The sequence below is a fragment of the Silurus meridionalis genome, chromosome 17, assembly GCF_014805685.1.
Source record: "Silurus meridionalis isolate SWU-2019-XX chromosome 17, ASM1480568v1, whole genome shotgun sequence".
Classification (NCBI taxonomy): Eukaryota; Metazoa; Chordata; class Actinopteri; order Siluriformes; family Siluridae; genus Silurus; species Silurus meridionalis.
The window spans coordinates 17,235,665-17,254,212 of record NC_060900.1 but is presented as its reverse complement, the minus strand read 5'-3'; the positions used below and the strand labels follow the sequence as shown (position 1 = coordinate 17,254,212).

General features: G+C 36.5%; 3 protein-coding genes across 5 annotated transcripts; 1 reads left to right on the top strand and 2 right to left on the bottom strand.

The window, feature by feature from the left end:
• Positions 1–297: 297 nt before the first annotated feature.
• dnase1l1l (deoxyribonuclease I-like 1-like) lies at positions 298–4,386 on the bottom strand. Of its 2 annotated transcripts, none has more exons than XM_046872199.1 (9): positions 4,135–4,386; positions 3,391–3,542; positions 3,097–3,185; positions 2,916–3,002; positions 2,662–2,783; positions 1,209–1,321; positions 880–1,113; positions 556–652; positions 298–479 (listed from the first exon to the last, which is right to left on the bottom strand). In XM_046872199.1, exons 2-8 carry the CDS (start codon positions 3,529–3,531, stop codon positions 590–592), a joined length of 849 nt encoding a protein of 282 aa, XP_046728155.1. In that variant the 5' UTR covers positions 3,532–3,542; positions 4,135–4,386; the 3' UTR covers positions 298–479; positions 556–589. The 2 variants fall into 2 exon arrangements, with proteins under 2 accessions (XP_046728155.1, XP_046728154.1); XM_046872198.1 differs by having other exon boundaries at positions 956–1,113.
• Positions 4,387–4,450: 64 nt separating this feature from the next.
• On the bottom strand, positions 4,451–12,286 carry LOC124400392 (TRAF3-interacting JNK-activating modulator). 2 transcript variants are annotated; one of them, XM_046872196.1, is made up of 15 exons: positions 12,095–12,286; positions 11,497–11,546; positions 11,016–11,424; positions 10,382–10,487; positions 10,206–10,275; positions 10,050–10,077; positions 9,893–9,922; positions 9,515–9,610; positions 8,735–8,806; positions 8,405–8,545; positions 8,163–8,300; positions 6,535–6,670; positions 6,236–6,372; positions 5,621–5,746; positions 4,451–5,044 (listed from the first exon to the last, which is right to left on the bottom strand). In XM_046872196.1, the coding sequence occupies exons 3-15, from the start codon at positions 11,334–11,336 to the stop codon at positions 4,847–4,849; spliced, it is 1,599 nt and encodes a 532-aa protein (XP_046728152.1). In that variant the 5' UTR covers positions 11,337–11,424; positions 11,497–11,546; positions 12,095–12,286; the 3' UTR covers positions 4,451–4,846. The 2 variants fall into 2 exon arrangements, with proteins under 2 accessions (XP_046728152.1, XP_046728153.1); XM_046872197.1 differs by having other exon boundaries at positions 11,016–11,399.
• Positions 12,287–13,315: 1,029 nt separating this feature from the next.
• atp5pb (ATP synthase peripheral stalk-membrane subunit b) lies at positions 13,316–18,487 on the top strand. Its single transcript, XM_046871196.1, has 7 exons — positions 13,316–13,466; positions 13,986–14,022; positions 14,154–14,299; positions 15,429–15,592; positions 17,229–17,354; positions 17,763–17,942; positions 18,268–18,487. The coding sequence occupies exons 1-7, from the start codon at positions 13,439–13,441 to the stop codon at positions 18,343–18,345; spliced, it is 759 nt and encodes a 252-aa protein (XP_046727152.1). The 5' UTR covers positions 13,316–13,438; the 3' UTR covers positions 18,346–18,487.
• The last annotated feature ends 61 nt before the right edge of the window (positions 18,488–18,548 follow it).

The window sequence follows — 18,548 nt, the reverse complement described above, 5'->3', positions numbered from 1 at the left end:
TACATCCTCTTTTAGTACGAGGAACAGCTGTACATGCATGCTGCAAAAACACAGGCATGCAAACATGTCTGCATTATTTACCAATTCAAGTGTTTTCAGGCAGTGATCTTTATACTCAGTTAATATACATTTCTAAACTTAAACACGTTTTATTATATAGAAAACTAATATTCTTGGTTAGCAATTTTATTTCTTCATCTATTTAAGTTCTGAAAAAATAACCATGTTGTGATTTAATGATTGTGTCTTAATATAAATGCTGACGTTATTATTTGGTTGAAAACACACAATACCAAAAATGGTTAAAATATTTTATTTAAATTCTTCAGAGGCAAACAGCTACTCAATGATTCAAAGAGATTGTCCAGTTAAAAGGTCGTAAAAGTGCAGGTTTTAGTTCAGAGCTCATTCCGGAGGTGGTAGTGATGAATTGACTTCAGGTCAACCTCTACTGGATAGTGGTCACTGACTTCCAAAGCCTAAAAAAAAACAATCAAAATGTGACATTTGGCAAACAGGTATTTGTTTTGTAGCACTCCATATAGTGTAGAATACCTCATCTTCAGTTAAACTGAAATCCATTTTAAAGTTAAAAGGTTGAGCTGAGTCTGGTACAATCCCAGAAATCAGTGATTTTCCATGTACAATTATCCTGAGAGGAAACAGAGAACAAGTTTGAATTAACAATAGAAATCTGGCACCTTGTAGAGAGAATGGGAATGGGAATGCATCTGCCTAGTAACATTCTAGCAGCCAAATAAAGGTTGGGGCAACATAAAATGGTAAGTGTCACAGACACTTACATTGACTTTGACTTCTATAATGACTAAATATAATTAAGTTGTAAATAAAACTATAGGAAAGGAAGAAGTGGAAGACCTTTTTTAACAGTTTCTCCAAGTCTGTTAAAGTCATAATATATGTAAGCAGAATGTTTGTGCTATTTGCTGTAGACCTGTCATAAGCGCAGTGTGTTTTGTCACGAACAGTGGTGTCCTGTTCATCTGTAATCAACCAGAGGAATTTTGGATCATTCCTTAGTCTGAGCTTCTTCCGGCCTTTATTAGTGACATAGCCACAATCAGCATTCAGATCTCCCAGGAGCATCACATTCTATAGTGAAGTTAGAAAAACAAGAACCCCCTTCTAAATTTTAAATATGCAATACTATAATGTTGTATCTTCTGAATAAAGCAGCACTGACATACCTCAGTTTTCCACTTCTTTCTGACAGCTTGAAAGACTTCAAAAAGTTCTTCCAACTCATGCATGGCTTTCCTAGGACATGAGTGATGACCAATGATAATAAAGTTTTTTACAACTGCAAAAGAGAATTTGCAGTCATATTACGAAATTCATTAATGTTGTGCTGCACTTGTTTACACAATTGCTAAATACAGATTTGAGTGCATATATGAGTTTCGGGTGTTGACGAATTTGTGAAGCAGTAATTAACTAGATTCCTAATGATCATAATGTTTTTTTGCTACATAGCTAAATATTTGCAGAATGTACTAGAACATGAAGCAGCCATGTTTGTTCAATAGGAGCAACAGCATGGAAAATCTACCATTCAATTAATGTGTTATTATAAATGTGATTATATTTTTAAATATAGTATGTCTTTCTGGTCTACGAGTTTAATATAACCAATCACAGTTGGGTAGTGAGAGCTAAAGGTTTTACTTTTTGTTAGTTTTGATATTAAATAAAACTATAATATCTTCAGTACATTTAAACTAGCAAAACAACAACATATTTCCTTTAACAACGAAATTTACATGTATACGCATCGCAGTTAACATTCACCTTGGCTAAAGAAGATATAAAGTGAAAGCCTATCTCCATTAAGCAATGTGAACTTGTATATCCTCATCATTATAAAAGTATAGTATTCCATGATATATTTGAAATTTTCATTAAATATAATGCTGCAGTTTAACCACAGTTAAAAAAAAAGAATATTTAGAAAATTAAATAATTGTTGCCGTATGGATGTTTGGGTTTCTTCATGCATGAGACATAAAAAAGATTGATGGAAATAAATGATTACTTGCAAAGCATAATGATAGGAAGTGTTGTAACTTAATGTACACTATATGTACACTATATGGTCAAAACCTTGGAGAAGAGAACACTCTGAATGCGTTTTGAACACCCCCTTCCAAGTGAAGTTCTGCTTTCCTGTTATAATAAATCTTCTGGGAAGCCTTTAGAATGTAACAATTGCGTTGAAGTCAGACACTGATGTAGGGTAAGGAGACCTGGGGTACAGTTTCTACTTCATCCAAAAGATGTTCATTTTGGTTTAGGTCAGAGTTCCTTGCAGGTCAATGGAGTTTTTCCACTCAATCCTTGGAAAACCCTGTCTTCATGAAACACACTTTGTGTACAGGGGCACTATCATACTGAAACATGATTGGGTATTTTAATTGCAGTAAATGTACTGCAACAGCAATAAAACGTCTTATACAATTGTGTGCTGTAACTTTAGTGGGGGAAGAATAACATGTGGGTGTGTTGGTCAGGTATCCAAACTTTTGGCCATATGTGAACCAAACACACCTTTACAAACACACATTTACTGTACCAAATGCAGTTCAATCTGCATGCAAACTATTTACTGTAGGTTAATGAAATAACAAAATGTATTAAACGTACCGGTTGTGGGTGAGTGAATCTTTATGATGAATGGTTCTCTGGAAAATGTTTCAGTGTCATTGAACTCTGTCTGTTTCAGTTCATGATAATAGACTTGCTCTTGCACCATCAGTACATCTTTTCTGAGGTAATAGCAAGATGATTTAAAATGATGATTTAGGAATTACATTTATTCAAGGTTCAACCAGAGGCTTAACAATGCCAATAAATGGTTATATTTATGGAATTCGCTGTCATCATATATTCTATCTTACCTATAAATATAAATATACTGCTCCTTGTATGAGTTCTTACCCAGTCTTTTACTCTCTAAGTGAGAGTACACATTAGTTTTGTCAAACCTAGGCAAAATGATAAAAAACATATTATTATAAAAATAATTATTGTAAGAATTTACTTATTAAACACATTGGAGTAAATCAGTAGTACATGCACCTGTTTAGGTTCTTCAGCATTGCAGGAACGGCTTTACCTTTGGAGTCTCGAACCTCCTGAATTAAACTGAGGTCACAGCGGGAAATGATCTGAAAAATGGAGTCCATTTGGGGGAACAAATGGGGAAAAGTCCATACGTTACTATTTAACCTCCTTTAATGTCCCATACCTCTAACGACTATTAAATATCATTACCCATCATTTGTATGTTCAACATATTTTACAGAAATTAGAAAAACAATGTTTTTCCAAATGTATTATTCATTGTTGATGTTTGTTTTTATGCTTGTTTACCTTTGTCAAAATCCCCATTACTCTTTTGTTATTGGCTTTTGCTTCTCCAAAGCTTTGAACATTAAAGGCACAAATTTTTAGGGAAAGTGCGGTTGTTGAAAAACAAATTCCCACGATGCACATTAGCAAGTGAGATCTCATTTTCACAGCACCTGTTGTTAAATGGAGAACAATAATACAGTGATCCTACATGTCTTCATCAAACAGATACAAGTGATGACATACTCTGTACTTCTGCATTAAAATGTTAAACATTTATTAATAATAAACGAATAAAGCATTATTAACAAGACATTTAGTCACCAGAACAGAACTGACTGAATGAGTTTACCATTTATTTCATTAACAGTGGTAGCAGAGCTGAACAAGGCTTTTGTTCAAATGTTGTGTGAGACATTTAGAGATAGAGATGAACCCAGAGATGGAAATGACTGATAATCAAATTAATAATCTGCATTTCCTACATTTCCTATGAGAGAAACATATTTATGTTTATGTGACTACATAAAACAATATGTAGTCACATATCTAAATGTCTAAATGTTGTTTTATGCCACCCCACATTCATATCTCATAAGCGATATATAGCTGCATTACGGCTTCATAACTGTTAACAGATCACAAATGCAACATTGCACTTCCTGGTTCGCATCATGCAGTTAATAAACAGTAAAGCAAATACCACAACTTTAATAACAGGTCATGAAAACATTAACATTAACATTAGAGAAATGGGCCACTTACCGTGAGTGACGGGTCATCACACACTAAAACACTTGTATACCGGAGTCCATGTTTTAAAAGCCTCTGGTTTGATCACACAGGAAATATGATGAAAGGCCAATGGGAGGGACAGTGTTGTTTGAATGTGTGAGCTTTTAAAAATAAGCTGTGTCAGTGTTCCTGCTCTGTGTAGCGCTGTCTGGAAAGCTGAAGAGAACAACAATGGCCATGTAGAATTCAACATTGAGTCCTTGTATTTATTTTTTTTATGCGCCAGTGGGATATTTTAGTTCAAATCAACAATTTAAATGACTTCAGTAACCATATTTTAATTCTGTGCACAGCTTTTATTCAAGTCTTTAGATATGAATCAACCAAAAGTCTATACATTTCAATTGTAACAATAGTATTTTGAGATTGCACAAGGCATTTACTCCTAGAACTTTCAGATAAAAATAAGGAAAAGCAGGAATACAAAGTAAACCCTTATTATGTAGGAAAGACATGTGGCCACACTGAATCATTTCAAGGATAACATTTTAAAATTTTGAACAAATCTAGAAAATGACCTAAGTTGATTGAAATATGGATAAAACATAACTTCCAATTCTTCCGATTGTACGTACTACACACACTGTGCAATATTTTACTAGAATTATTTATGGTGTATGGCTCATATCATAATAAATATATGTTATATAAATATCTGATATACACCCAATAAATATGATGCTCAAACAGGTCTTAAGCAGCCTGCATGCTGTGAGGTTGCTGCCTGCATTAGATAGTCCTCCACTCTCTTCTCCACTGCAAAGTAAAAGTCACGAAGCTGCTCCCTGACTGATGGACGATAGATCCAGACTCCAACCATTACTGCAACTACCATCAGCATGAAGAACAGAATAAGACATAGCGTGCTACAGAAACGGCTCTGTGAAGAGAGAGAGAGAGAGAGAGAGAGAGAGAGAGAGTGTGTGTGTAAGGGGGGCTAATTAAAATTATATTTCTATAATAACCAACTGTAAGACACTTTTGGCCATCAGCTAGTATGTACTGTTAGTCTGGAAAAAAAATTCTCCTTTGTTAACTTATGGCTTTCCCAAATTGTCATTTTTTCTTCAATGATAAATTAACTATGAGCTTTATATACAGTATATACAGTTTAACAGCTTAGTTAACGGTATAACAGTTTAGTGAATATGAACTCATCTTTTACATAAAAAAATAAAATAACACATTATACTATATTATACAATATTTGCATGATTCCAAATCTCTGTTCTTTCTTTCGGCTTCTCCCATTAGGGGTCGCCACAGCGGATCATCCGCATGTTTGATTTGGCAAATTTTTTACGCTGGATGCCCTTTCTAACGCAACCCTCCCCATTTATCCAGGCTTGGGACCGGCACTAAGAGTGGCTGGGGTTGGTTCCCTGACCGGGGATCGAACCCGGGCCGCAGCGTAACCACTAGACCACCAATCTCTGTATCGGTTAAAAATCCCTACCTTTCGTGTGCTTCTGCTGTTGCGAGCGCTTAGTGTATTCAGCTCTTCCCGACACTGAGCCAGACGAATCTGATAGCTGTAGCACTCCTGCTCCAGGATCTCCAGCTCAGCCTTCAGCTCTACGCACTACCGAGATTGATAAAACAACACAACTGTCATTTCACTGAGCAGCATTTAAGGTTGCAATATTTAAAATATTCTATGCAATGGCATGGTGAGCAGTCAAGCAGGAGAGGTGTCTATAGATGACTGTTTACACTTCAGGGAAAAGGACAATTTTGTGTTTTTAAAGATACATTTTACATCTTCACTTTTTACTAAAAAATATTTGAATTATTACTATCTTACTGTATAATAAATGTCCACGTTCTTGATCTTCTACATTTTATCCTCGATGTGTGTGGACTTGAAACATTTAAAATATTATGAAAAAAAAATGTACCTTATGAAAGTTATGTTTAGGCTAGTTAGAATATATGTGCACAGATATCATTTAAAATCACTTGTACATATTTCACTCACAACAGTTGTGGGACTTTTGTGTATCTATTTCTATAAATATTGTTTATATTGCTAAAATTAAGAGAAACTGCAGATACGGTGCATTATTCATACTTCCTTGTCCTTTAAGCTGAGTTTTTGCTCGGTCTGATGCAGCTGCTTAATGACGCTGGTATCCGTCTCAGCGAACTGGTAGGACTGGAGTCCCTGCTTGTGATCTTCTGTAATATTGTTCCAGGATTCATGACTGTCTGAGAAGGTTAACCAGAAAAATAAACCTGTTTATAAGCTGCAATATTTTGTGACATTATATAAACCTTGGCCTTTGCATTAGAAAGCATTTCAAACAAAATACCAAATTATCAAATATTATTAACAAAATTCATATGTAACATGATTGATGTAAAAATTACCTATGAATTTTTCTAGCTGTTCTCGCAGGATCTGGTTGTCCTGCTCCAGGAGAAGGTTATCAGAGTGGAACTCTGCCTTGTCCTGCTGCAGAATATTACACTGATGCCTAAGCGACTCCTCCTGCTCCCTGGATCTCTGCACAACACACACATACACACATTTACTACAAGTCTTAGTATTGTATCATGTACATTCTTAACTGTAGAAATGAAACTTTCAAGGTTTGGTTATTGGAGTGCAATCAAGAGTAGAAAAAAAAGATAAAAAAACAAGAACGAGGCAGAATAACATGCGTTTTTTGAGCTTAGCTTGAATGATACATATTTGAGAAGTGTCTCATCCACATATTGCTACCAGTGAACAAAATTGCAAGCACAAACTATTTCTGGCCCAAAACAGAGTCAAAATGGTTAATTTACTTAGTAACGGCTTTAATCCAGTCAGGTGGTGGATCCTGGACACACTGTGTATGCACTCTGATGGGAGACATAAATTCCCCCTGAATTAACAGGTATCCTTGTCCATTACAGTACACCCTGTTCACATAGTTCTTCACACTTATAGCTAATTTAGCATAATCAAGCATCCTAATATGTGGGAGTTTAGAGGAAATGAGACAACCTGAAGCAAACCCACATAAGCATTGGGACAACATTTGAAACTCCTCCCAGACAGTAATCCAGGCTCAGGATTAGTCTGGAAACAATGTTACAGATTTCACAACCATTGTACCCTTATGAACAGTATCAATGAATGAAGATGTGCATAAGCTAATTTACACTGAATATTCTCATGTTTTAGTTCATACTTATATATGCGGGTAAACACTGGGCACAAATATTTATCAGCGAGGGCCTGCAAATGCTCAACTATTTAAAATAATTTTCCATCTTTCTAAATTACCTCTTAATTGTGAATGAAAGGAAACTGTCAATTGTGTTTTACATTTCCTTATAAAAAGGTACACTATATTTCCAAAAGTATTGGGTCACCTGACCTTTTCTGTTATATGTGGTTCTTTTCCAAACTGCTACCACAACGCTGGAGGCACTCAATTGTATAGGACGTCTTTGGATGTGGTATAATAGAATTTTGCATTCGCTTGAACTTGGAAACCCAAACCTGTTCCAGCATGGCAATGCCCCTGTGCACAAAGTGAGCTCCATGAAGATCTGGTTTACATGCTTTGGAGAGGAAGATCATGAGTGGCCTGCTATAGAGCTCTGATCTAATCCCTACTAAACACCTTTGGGATGAATTGGAATGCTGACTGCACCCCAGGCCTCCTCACCTACATCAGTACCTGCCTTTGGTGACTGATGAACACAAATATCCATAAGCTCACTCCAAAATCTAGTGGAACATCTTGCCAGAAGAGTGGAGGGAATTATAAAAGTAAATTGAGACTACAAGTGGAATGCAATGCTCAAAAATTACATACCGGACTTATGACCCAATAATTTTATTATAGTGTAGTATAGTGTATAAGTAATGCTGCTATTGATAATCTGTAAAAATAAAAATAAAAGATTCCACAGCAACATCATGTGGTCAAATGGTGCTTGGTCCCCTGAAATTGCAAAAGGCAGCACTACTTACTACCTCTTGTCTGTGTCTGTGGTCTGACCTGAAGCTGATTCTGTATCTGTTGGAGCTGATCATTGCACTGATCCTGATTCTTCCTCATCAATATGTAGTTCTCTCTCAGGTCCTCAAACAGCTTCTGCCATCGCACTGACTCTGCCTGGGCCACCTGCAGTGCCTCCTTGTGAAAAAGATGATTTTGGCATGATAAGTTGGCAAACAGCATTCAGATGATTCTGTCTATAAAGGAGAATGAAATCTGACTGCCTCCACAGCTGAACTAACCTGTAGGTTCTGCAGTTTGGCCTGTGCCTCTGAATTCTCCTCTGTGGCTTTCTGGATAGCCTCCAAAGCCTTTTTTTCATACTCCTCTTTCTGGTTTTCCATCATTAATACCACCTTTTTTAGTCCATCCTGAGGAACCCCCTAAAGAAAAAGATGCAATCACAAAACAAACAAAACAATAAAAAAAAGTTTATGCGTAGGAACAGCACTGTGATATACACACTTTTGGGATTGTCAAAGTAATATCTTGCTTTAGTTCTGAATGTCTATATTCAATTTGTATACACATCAACATATGCACAAATCTAAATTTCTAAGATTCAAACCCACCTTCATAGACAACTGTAGTTGAGCCTCCAGTGTCTTGATCTTGTTCTTTAGCAGATCTTCATCGCAGCGAGACTGTGGGAGGAAAAGGAAATGTGGTGTGACAAAGGTACAGATACAACGGATGAAGCTTCCACTGAAAGTATATGCACATGGGTGCATGCGCATAAGCATATATCTTAGACAGTGTAGCTCAACATTACATTATTTTGATCAAGCTTAATGAATGAATGGATGCAGAAATCATACAAAAATAAAATTTTTAAATAACAAGAAAGATTAAGAACCACACCTTGGTTAGCTGTATGAATGAATTATGCATTTTGTCTAACTATTACATTGTGCATTATGTGTTAAATGAATACATTTCCAAACTAATTGGTTGTTCTAGCAGTTAGTTCTAACTGCTACTAATATGGATATAAACAGACAAGGCCAAAAAAGTGTAGAGTGTTTGCTACCTAGAACTTTTCTGGCACGAGTAAATGCTCTCAATTTTTTTTTTCATGCTGACAAGCAAACAGCCGGATACTTGCAAACCACAGAACCCACGTGCACATTTATATTTATGACACAAATAGGAAAGACAGCTAAATGAACTCAATTTTAAGGCATGCTGTCTGGAACTGCCTCGAAGAAAAGATTCTAGAGGCTTAGATGTGAATATGTTAATTGATTACTGTACACGTTTTTTTTTGTGTGTAAAAACAAACGTGAGGAAAGAAATGATTAGAATATTGGCGTAGCATTAAATAATAAACCAGGGTGAGCTGCAACACATACCTTCCACATCAGCTCAGTGGCATGCAGCAGGGTTGATGTACTCCTCTGTAGGGCAGTCAGCTTCTTTTTCAGAACTTCCTCTCTATACAACGCCTCCTACACGAGGGACCATTCAGGTCGGATTTGAACATGGCTAATTATAATATCTATTCATTCAACTGGAATACATTTAATTAAGTATTTTGATTCATATTCAAATTTCATTGTCTATTAATTTTAACCTAAATGTTGGATATTTTATTTACGTATACATTATTTAGTAGTTGGCTACAAACATACATTTTAAAATCATATACAGGCAACCAATTCTATGTTACAATATTATTTATAAAGGTATTATAATTTAATAACATAATAACATATAGCAAATCAAATTACCTCTAAATAAGTCGCCAACTGCTGAATATCCTACAGTAGGCAAGATCAAGAGAAATAGACAAATTTAGTAGAAATTAAATGTGGTGTTATTACATTCATTAAGGAAATTTGAAACTGTTGTGAACAGTAACATAACTAATCAAACTAATCACCTTACCTCATCTTCAATAGTTGAATTGCCTGATCTACAAGAAAAGAAAAAGCAGTCACACAACCGTGAGTGAATTTGTAAATAAAAAACCTACTAACATCACTGCAACTATAACTAGCATACAAGAACTGTATACTCTAACTATGAAGGAATATTACTCACTCAGTCTGCACACTAGCAGTGTATAGTGTCCTGTGGTTGTTTGTCTGCTGAGTGATGTCCCTAAGGAGAGCTAGGAGATTCCAAAAATACTTACATGAGCTATGCCTTTTGCTTATGAGCTATTGAACATGTCTACTGTATAAGAAAGCCATTGTTAAAAAAAGAAGCCTGCTTGCCTCGTTCTTGCTTTGCTTTTTCTCTCTGAAGAAGTGACTCGAGCACAGCTGCAGCACTCTCATGCTTCAGTGCATTTTCATTTTTGGGTGAAGCAGTGAACACTAGCTGAAGGGTTTTGTACAAACACAGTGAAATATTACCAAGATTCACAAAGATATAAGTGATCAAGCTTCTGGAATTCTGGAATCTGATTGTCAGAATCTGAATGGTGGTAATTTTTTAATCTGAATGGTGTTAAAAAAAGTGCTTCACATCATTTAAAACTAATCATTAACAAATAAATATTGGTTAATAATTAAAATGATGAAGGATTCAGTATTTTTTTGTTATATTATATAAGTTGTTTTATTGCAATTAACCATAAATTCAAAGTTCAAATGTATGAAATGTCATTTATTAATATGAATGTAAAAAGTCTGAATCATGTGCAGTTTTCTCTGGTATTAAAGGGAAAGAAATCTTTGGATGCACTGTTATAAAAAATGAGTTGCCTGACAATTATGCAACCCCAACATAAATTATTTTCCTATTACAGCATGTCCCCATTGTATTTGAATTCTTAGTTATGTTTTTAAGCAACATAGACATAAACAGGCTACAAAATCTGAATATGTTTTTTTTACACTTATTCACCTGTTTGATTGGACTGATGTTTGAATGCCTGTAAGGCGTAGACATTTGCGTCACACGATCTTCCTTTTGTGCATAATAACGTCTTGACTGTGAAGATAACGGCGTTCTAACATTGCAGTCAGCTGGTCGTCTCTTCGAAAATTCGTCCTGCCTTTTGCGGTGTAATTCATTCTTAATCCATTTCGTATCCACGTCTCTGGTTGGACTTCGACATGTTGTCACATTGTTTCGATTGCCAAGATTTCTGTGCTTTACAGCACGTTGTTCCAATTTTAAATCATAGTCACACTGTTGACTTATTTTGCCATCAAGAGTGATCATCCTGTCCTCTTTGGATGAAGTCTAGTGCTTGGTTGTGTTACAGCAGTTGATGCTCTATGGCAGCTTTATGACATGTATATCTGAGTTACTGTATAGGCAAAACTCCGTTAACAGGATGTTAAATATGCCATTAAGATAAAATGGATGTCATGGTAATCACCTTTAAGGTTGTTCTGCTTTAAGAGCACACATGTGCTGATCTTCAGACAGCTGCAAAAGAAATATCAATATATCAAGCTTCATTTAATTTAATATCAAGTGCTTTTATTCATTAATACATCACTAGTTTTAGCTTTGGAAGCAGTTCTATCTTAGACTACTTCTACATTGTAAGATACTAAATAGAGCTATAAAGAGAGTAAACAAACAAATAAAAAACCCTTTGAAATGCTAGAATAAATCATTTTCCCAACTATTGGCAACAAAAAAAGGATTAAATTAAAAAAAGCTGATATTTTAAACCATTTTAGAAGGGTACAATACCTCATTCACCGCTTGCATTCATTCATTTATACCCAATGCTGTAAAGTTCACATGAACACCTATGGTATGTTATGCAATATTTTCATTTCTAATTTCTCACAATGTACCAATTACACAAACAGTAATGGATTTTTTTTTTGCATGTTCTTTTCCTGACTATTCACGTTATAACTAAAAAGCTGCACTGACACGTAACCGAGAGCAAAAAAGGAAACATATTAAAACATATATTTGTAAGAAACGTTTAGTGCTATTAATTTAACAAAACAAATTACCTGTTTCATGTGAGTCCTGGAAGAGAAAATAGTGCTGAAAAAAGAGTCTGAGAAAACATTACAGTCGAGAAAGTGAAAATGAGTTCGAACAATAAAAGCGGTTTACTTCTTCTGCCTTGCTAGTTTACAGGAAGTAAGAGGAAGCACACAGTCTTGCATGAGTTGCTCTATCTCTGCAGCCACCCATACTGAAAGTGCTCCTGCAGACGGGTGGGCCTTTAGATTAGAAATGGCTGGTGTGCTCATATGGCATTGCTCAACTCAAAAGCTGGTGCTTGAAAACAGATGGCATATTGGTTCACTGGCGATCCTAACAACTTAACTGATATCTGTGATTGAAAAGTATAGTTTTTATTCTTTAATAAAAATCATTTACACAGCTAACAGTTCAGAATACAACAAAACGAAATGTCCTGTCTAGCATGTAACTTGTAAGATATTCCAGATATTTCAGATGAATGTGCTCAGATAAAAGGGTTGAGTGAACGTAGTCAAACACAGCAAAGTTGCATATTTATTCATGTATTAAGCATGGCACTTCAAATGGATTTGAATAATAATATAAAAGATAATGCAATTTCTAACGTATTTTAAGTTATAGTTTACTGTGCAGTGTACATATAGAGGACTCTGACAGCAACAATTATTTTTACTGCAGTGGTGTTATTTATCTAAAACAGGTATTTATCTATAACAACTGAGCACTTGAGGGTCTTGCTCGATTGCCCAACAGTGGCACAACCTTTGAGCAGAAGTCCAATTTCTTAACCACCGAGCTCCCCTTTCCTATATACGATGTAGTGAAGGGACACTTAGTTTGTGTTAAAAATGCATTTTACATTTCCTTTGCGTACATATTTCTAAAGCAATGTTAGTGGAACACAAATAGCACCCAGACTGTGGAAACAATAAAACAGCAAAGTTGGGTTTCTATTCTTGACCGAAACAGACAACATGCACATACTAAGGGAAATACTAAGGGATTTCGAACCTTGTTTGTTACTTTGTTTGAACACAAACAAAAGTAGTGCAGTATATAATATTACATGGACACTGAACACTGCAGTCTGTGAAATGATCAGCTTGCTAACAGTGAGTAGTGAATCAGGCGCCGTTTCTGGCCTCCTGGAAATATCGTGTAAACTTACTCCACCTGCAGGTTAAGAGTGCTTCTCGCGGACCCGGATATAACTGAAGACGTTACATGAATTCTCGCGATATTACGCGCGAGAGTTCTTGTAGCACCCTTGCTCGTTGCAGAAGGGCACAGCGAGGCCGAGGAGCGCCAGTGGCTGCTATAAGGATACATTTCGGCCTGGGTTATTGCCATTCCATCTTTCAGACATGCTCTCCAGACTTGTGATAGTTTCAGGTTGGTCAATTTAAGCTAAAAAATAATACTAATAATAACAAAGTTGCTGTAGTGGTTTGGTTATGTTAGTCGGAATGCATGGCGACTGTAAAGTTGAAGGGTAAAAGTGCAGGGCCTGAGTTGCTAACTAGCTAACTGTAGCTGCCTGAATGAAATCTGTGTGTTTGAGGTTAATGTGCACACACATTTGATATGTTTGATTTGCTGTATATTAAGTTAAAGATAAAATGCTTCCTGGAGATGTTCTTCATTCTAATTATACTGTCACAAAATGAATTGTTAGCTGAGGTGCTATTAGCGTTAGCCATAGATCCATGCAATGCCGTTGAAGTCAGTTGTCCAGAATGACGTCCTTCATTCAGTTCAAGTCCAAACCCGTGTACTAGATCACATTAACCTGGAATAGCGGTTTATCATTTTCACCTACTATTCAACACTCTAGTATACAGATTGTATGAATGAATGAATGTAGAATTCATGTTGTTGAACAGTGTCACATCATCTGTGATCTGTCTCCAGGTTCAGCCCTGAAGAACTCCGGTTCCTTTGGACCCTGGTATGTATGCTTCAAATCACTGGCAGCGTTTTCTTTCTCAATGGAAATCTGAAATTTGTAAACACTAAAACTTAACTTTATTGGAGAAATTAGTATGTTAAATGTTAATTAAAAAAAACTTCTATTTTCAGTGTGGTCCAGGCTTCTCGTTCCTTCCACTCGTCTTCTCAGAGCCTGGCACCTGTGCCCCCTCTGCCAGAGAAGGGAGGAAAAGTTCGCCATGGAATTTTTCCAGAAGAGCTCTTCACACTGCTGTACCCGAAAACCGGAGTCACGGGTGATTAGAGAGATATTTTGTCGATTGTCTCCATGGTCCACAATTAAGGAAGCTCAGAGAATTAGGTTTCATCTTAGGGTTGTTATTCAGCAGTTGATTAGAGGTCACCACTTGTTTCATGTTCGAGAGATTCACCTCTGGTATAAACACCACTGATCTGGCAAAAGGAAGCATGGTTTTTACTAGCCTAAGAATATCATTTACAGATTTCTCTGATTATGGACCAGGCAGGTATGTGGAAACCCTGATCATTTTTAAAACACAGAATTGCTGTTAATCATGCAGAGGGACTCTTTAGAAGTTCTTTATTAAGTACAGGAGACCTAATCAGCTAATTAGTTTACCATATGGGTATTTTAACTATATTTACTAGCTATATAGACTAGTTAATACGTTTTTCCAGGCATCCAAACAAGGAGAGATTGACTCTGGGCTCTGGAGCTTCCATACCTGGTGTCAGTCCACTTGGTGTCTGTCAACACTATTTGGTACACCCACAAGTTTTTATCCGTGCCAAAAGAGTTTGTTAAATGTGTTTACGATCATCCTTGTTTACTTTAGTGAATTTGTGTAGGTGAAAAGCAAAGCAAGCACATCGCACTCTTATTAAAAAAAAATGGGTTTGCTATTTTCTTTTTTACTACTTTTCCTGATTTGATAAATACTTCTCTACCTCTGGTTTTGCTTGCCTGCCTTTGTAATGAAATGGCTTACCAGAGGGTGCAAATTGTTTAAACCACTTGGCATGAATAAAAATCGTGGCTAGGCTAGTATTTTTTTTTAGCATCGGTGTGTCTTATACACAAACACATGCTTAACATTGTGATGGGGGAAAAAAAGCTATATTTTTTTATATTATGCAGCCTGTGAGATTGTGCGATATTTTTGCACATGCCATCTTTCCCCACAGATCGTAAATGTATGTCAGTTAGCAACTTTTAGACATTGCACAGGAGATTTATGACATCACTGATCCCTCATTGGTGCTTATTTTCAAGTATTTCATATAAATCTCGGTCTTATTAGGGATGTCGCAATAAATATGTAAACGTGATTTGACATTTGTCGATATTCTTTGAGAAAGCCCTCTTATTCGTTGCTTCACACCAATGCACACTTTTTTTTTCAGGACCTTACATGCTTGGCACTGGTCTTCTCCTGTACTTGCTGTCTAAGGAGGTCTACGTCATCAACCATGAGACCATCGCTGCTGCCTCCATTGGTGCAGTGCTCATTTATGGTGTCAAGAAGTTTGGGCCCAACGTGGCAGCTTTTGCAGACAAATTGAATGAGGTGGGTTTTATTGGCCAAATGATGCTTCAAATGATGAGCTCTTCATGAAGACAAGGTTGCCATGTTTACTGTTAAACTTCTCTGCTAATTAATATTTGAATACATCTACAGGTTACTCGCTAAACTGAGTGCAACTTGATAAAGATACAGGTACAGATTTAAGGATAAATAGGGTTTGGTTCCATGCTAACCTGCATTCGCAAAGCAACAAACCGACATGCAACCGTATATGTGATACTATATTCTAATTTTACTGATTCTTCTCACAGATCAGTTTGAAACCTAAATGAAATATTCAACTGAATAAGCTCACAGCATTTAAAAAGAATAAAATAAAGCTAGAAACAAATGTGGCATAAATAATTGTACAAACAAAGATTGACTGTAAAATTATATGCAAGGAGCAAAGTGTTGAGCAAAATAGGAAAATGTATTTTATTTTTTTTTTGACTAAATGTACAGTTATGGCCAAACCTTGTGGAACGTCACTAGCCATGTGTTCATGTACCGTATTTTTCGGACTATAAGCCGCTACTTTTTTCCCACGTTTTGAACCCCGCGGCTTAAACAATGAAGCGGCTAATTTATGGATTTTTCCTGGGTTTTTCCCGGTTTCACAAACTTCAAGCCAAAAAACTGAACCCCATAACATTAGACCAATGAAATTGCCGAATGGAAACGAAAAAACGCACTTCACCTGTGTTCTGAGCTGCACGGCATCGGGAGAAAAAACCTTCCATCGGGTGATTTTTAAACGCACGACGATGCCAAAAGATAAACTCCCGAGAGAAATAGTTGTGAAAGGAAGGAGGAAGACAGTGAACAATGACTTTTTTTAGTTGGCTACTGTTTAGATACAAGCCGTTGTAATGCGTTGAGTCGGGGTGAAGGGAGAGCTCGCTTCTGGCATGCTATTCCCAAAATACCGCTATGCTCCTAAAGAAAGTGCAACATGTTACACCGTGTGTAACGTGTCTTTCTTTAAAGCCTGTGTAAAGTACATTAGTGTAGTGTAGACCCGGCTTATAGACAGGTGCGGTTTATTTATGTTAAAAATAAAAATATTTGTAAAAATTCAGTGGGTGCGGCTTATATATGGGTGCGCTTTATAGTCCCGAAATTACGGTACACGTTTTTGTCATTCTGATTGAAAGATTTGGTGAACTGTTTACATGAGGCGTTATCTAATCCGATATGGTGTTTACATGTGCCGGCGCTTTCAAATGGAATGACTTTGGAAATGCACACATTGGCCTATTTCCTGTCAACATGGAGTTTCATTATTTTTTATGTCATGTGTTGCATCTCCAAGGAGCATCTGAATTCTACGCTTCCCTTACAATTTTATTCGCTTTGAGCATCTTTAGTCTGATTGAGATGTTCATATGGAGCATTTTCATTCTAATTGCACTTTGAACCGATTACAATGCTCCATGTAAACGCACCTATTGAATTTACATCCCATTTTTTGTGATCTGTTGTCATAAAGGCACAAAAGTTTCACATAATGAAAGTGTTTTGTGTTTCATTTAGATTTGTCTGACTTAAATTTAGTAATAGATCAACTTTTAAGCAGTTGAACTGGTTTTAATCAAATGCCACAAACCATTGGTAATTTCTGTTCCTCTCCCTGCAGGAGAAAGTTGCAAAGATCCAGGAGGTGAAAGACCAGGCCATGGGCAGCCTGGCTGAGGCAATCCAGCATGAAAAGAAGGAGCAATGGAGAGTGGAAGGAAGGAGCATGCTTTTTGATGCCAAGAGGGTAAGAATGTTAAAAATAAATACGTTTGTGTGCAAAACATTTATATGCTTTTTCCATTAGAGGGTAGTGTCTTTCCACCCCGACCCTCTTTTTATTTATTTATTTATTTTTTGTGTATCCCAGAAGTCCATTAAGATCCAAACAAGGTTAGGGTCAAATGCCTGATGTATTTAAATGTATTAGGGCATGCAACCTGAGTAAAAAAAAAAAGTTCTGCATTTGATGGAATTGTAAGTTTACCTTTAAGCATTTTAAATAAAAAAATTCTGAACAAGCATTTAAGCTCTAAATGTATGAAGACATTTTAATGATGAAATCTTTAATGTCCTGCTCAGACTTTATTTTTTAATGCTGTGACAGATCAAGTAAATCCCAGTAAGTTTTATGAAAAACATTTCTGGTTTATAGAACAATGTGGCCATGCTGCTGGAGACCAACTACAGGGAACGGATTCACATGGTCACCAATGAAGTGAAGAAGAGGCTCGATTATCAGGTGGCACTTCAGAACCTGCAGCATCGCATGGAGCAAGAGCACATGGTCAACTGGGTGGAGCAGGGCGTCATCAAAAGCATCACACCACAACAGGTATCTTTTGTTTTGGATTAGTTAAGCTGTGGAAACGCATCATGAAACCCTCCTAGGCTTTTAAAGTCGTTGTCACTCAGATTTGCCAAACATTGCATTATTCTGTTGATTAAAAAGACTGTCAAATCTGTTCTTTCTAGCCGTTTATGCACAGGGCCAACTTATTACATGACTTTCTCTAAATGCATATATATCTCACGCCACTAGATGGCGATCCAGTTAAAGCAGTACACTAAGTGACTTCGTTGAACACTGAATTCTGGTGCTCATGCTTTTCATCTTAATGGCTGCAAATGCTCTCAACTCATGTTTGTTTGATTTTCAGGAAAAGGAGAGTATTGCTAAGTGCATCTCGGATCTGAAATTACTAGCTAAGGCCACTCAGGCCAAAGCAAGAGTGTGAGTTTCTGTTGAAGACCCTGTCCCACATACCTAATCAAGCCACCTGGTATTCTTCATGAATAAACTAAGTCGTCTTCAAGATGGTCTAATCGTGTCCTTTAAGTGTACATACACCTCGAATAAAATATTTGGTTATTCACTAACTGGTGTCTGTGTGTGTTCCAGAAGATACCGTGGTTTCATTTGAACGATCGTGTGTTGAAA

What these genes read in the sequence shown, in the direction of transcription:
- atp5pb (XM_046871196.1), top strand. Translation starts at nt 13,439, where the DNA reads ATGCTCTCCAGACTTGTGATAGTTTCAG. An exon ending in TCCGGTTCCTTTGGACCCTG is followed by an intron (nt 14,023 to 14,153) that starts GTATGTATGCTT and finishes TTCTATTTTCAG; the next exon opens with TGTGGTCCAGGCTTCTCGTT. An exon ending in TGCTTTTTGATGCCAAGAGG is followed by an intron (nt 17,355 to 17,762) that starts GTAAGAATGTTA and finishes TCTGGTTTATAG; the next exon opens with AACAATGTGGCCATGCTGCT.
- dnase1l1l (XM_046872198.1), bottom strand. Translation starts at nt 3,531, where the DNA reads ATGAGATCTCACTTGCTAATGTGCATCGTGGGAATTTGTTTTTCAACA. An exon ending in TAATGGGGATTTTGACAAAG is followed by an intron (nt 3,186 to 3,390) that starts GTAAACAAGCAT and finishes TCCATTTTTCAG; the next exon opens with ATCATTTCCCGCTGTGACCT. An exon ending in CAGTATATTTATATTTATAG is followed by an intron (nt 2,784 to 2,915) that starts GTAAGATAGAAT and finishes CTATTACCTCAG; the next exon opens with AAAAGATGTACTGATGGTGC.
- LOC124400392 (XM_046872196.1), bottom strand. Translation starts at nt 11,336, where the DNA reads ATGATCACTCTTGATGGCAAAATAAGTCAACAGTGTGACTATGATTTA. An exon ending in ACATCAGTCCAATCAAACAG is followed by an intron (nt 10,488 to 11,015) that starts GTGAATAAGTGT and finishes AAAACCCTTCAG; the next exon opens with CTAGTGTTCACTGCTTCACC. An exon ending in AACTACAGTTGTCTATGAAG is followed by an intron (nt 8,546 to 8,734) that starts GTGGGTTTGAAT and finishes CTTTTTCTTTAG; the next exon opens with GGGGTTCCTCAGGATGGACT.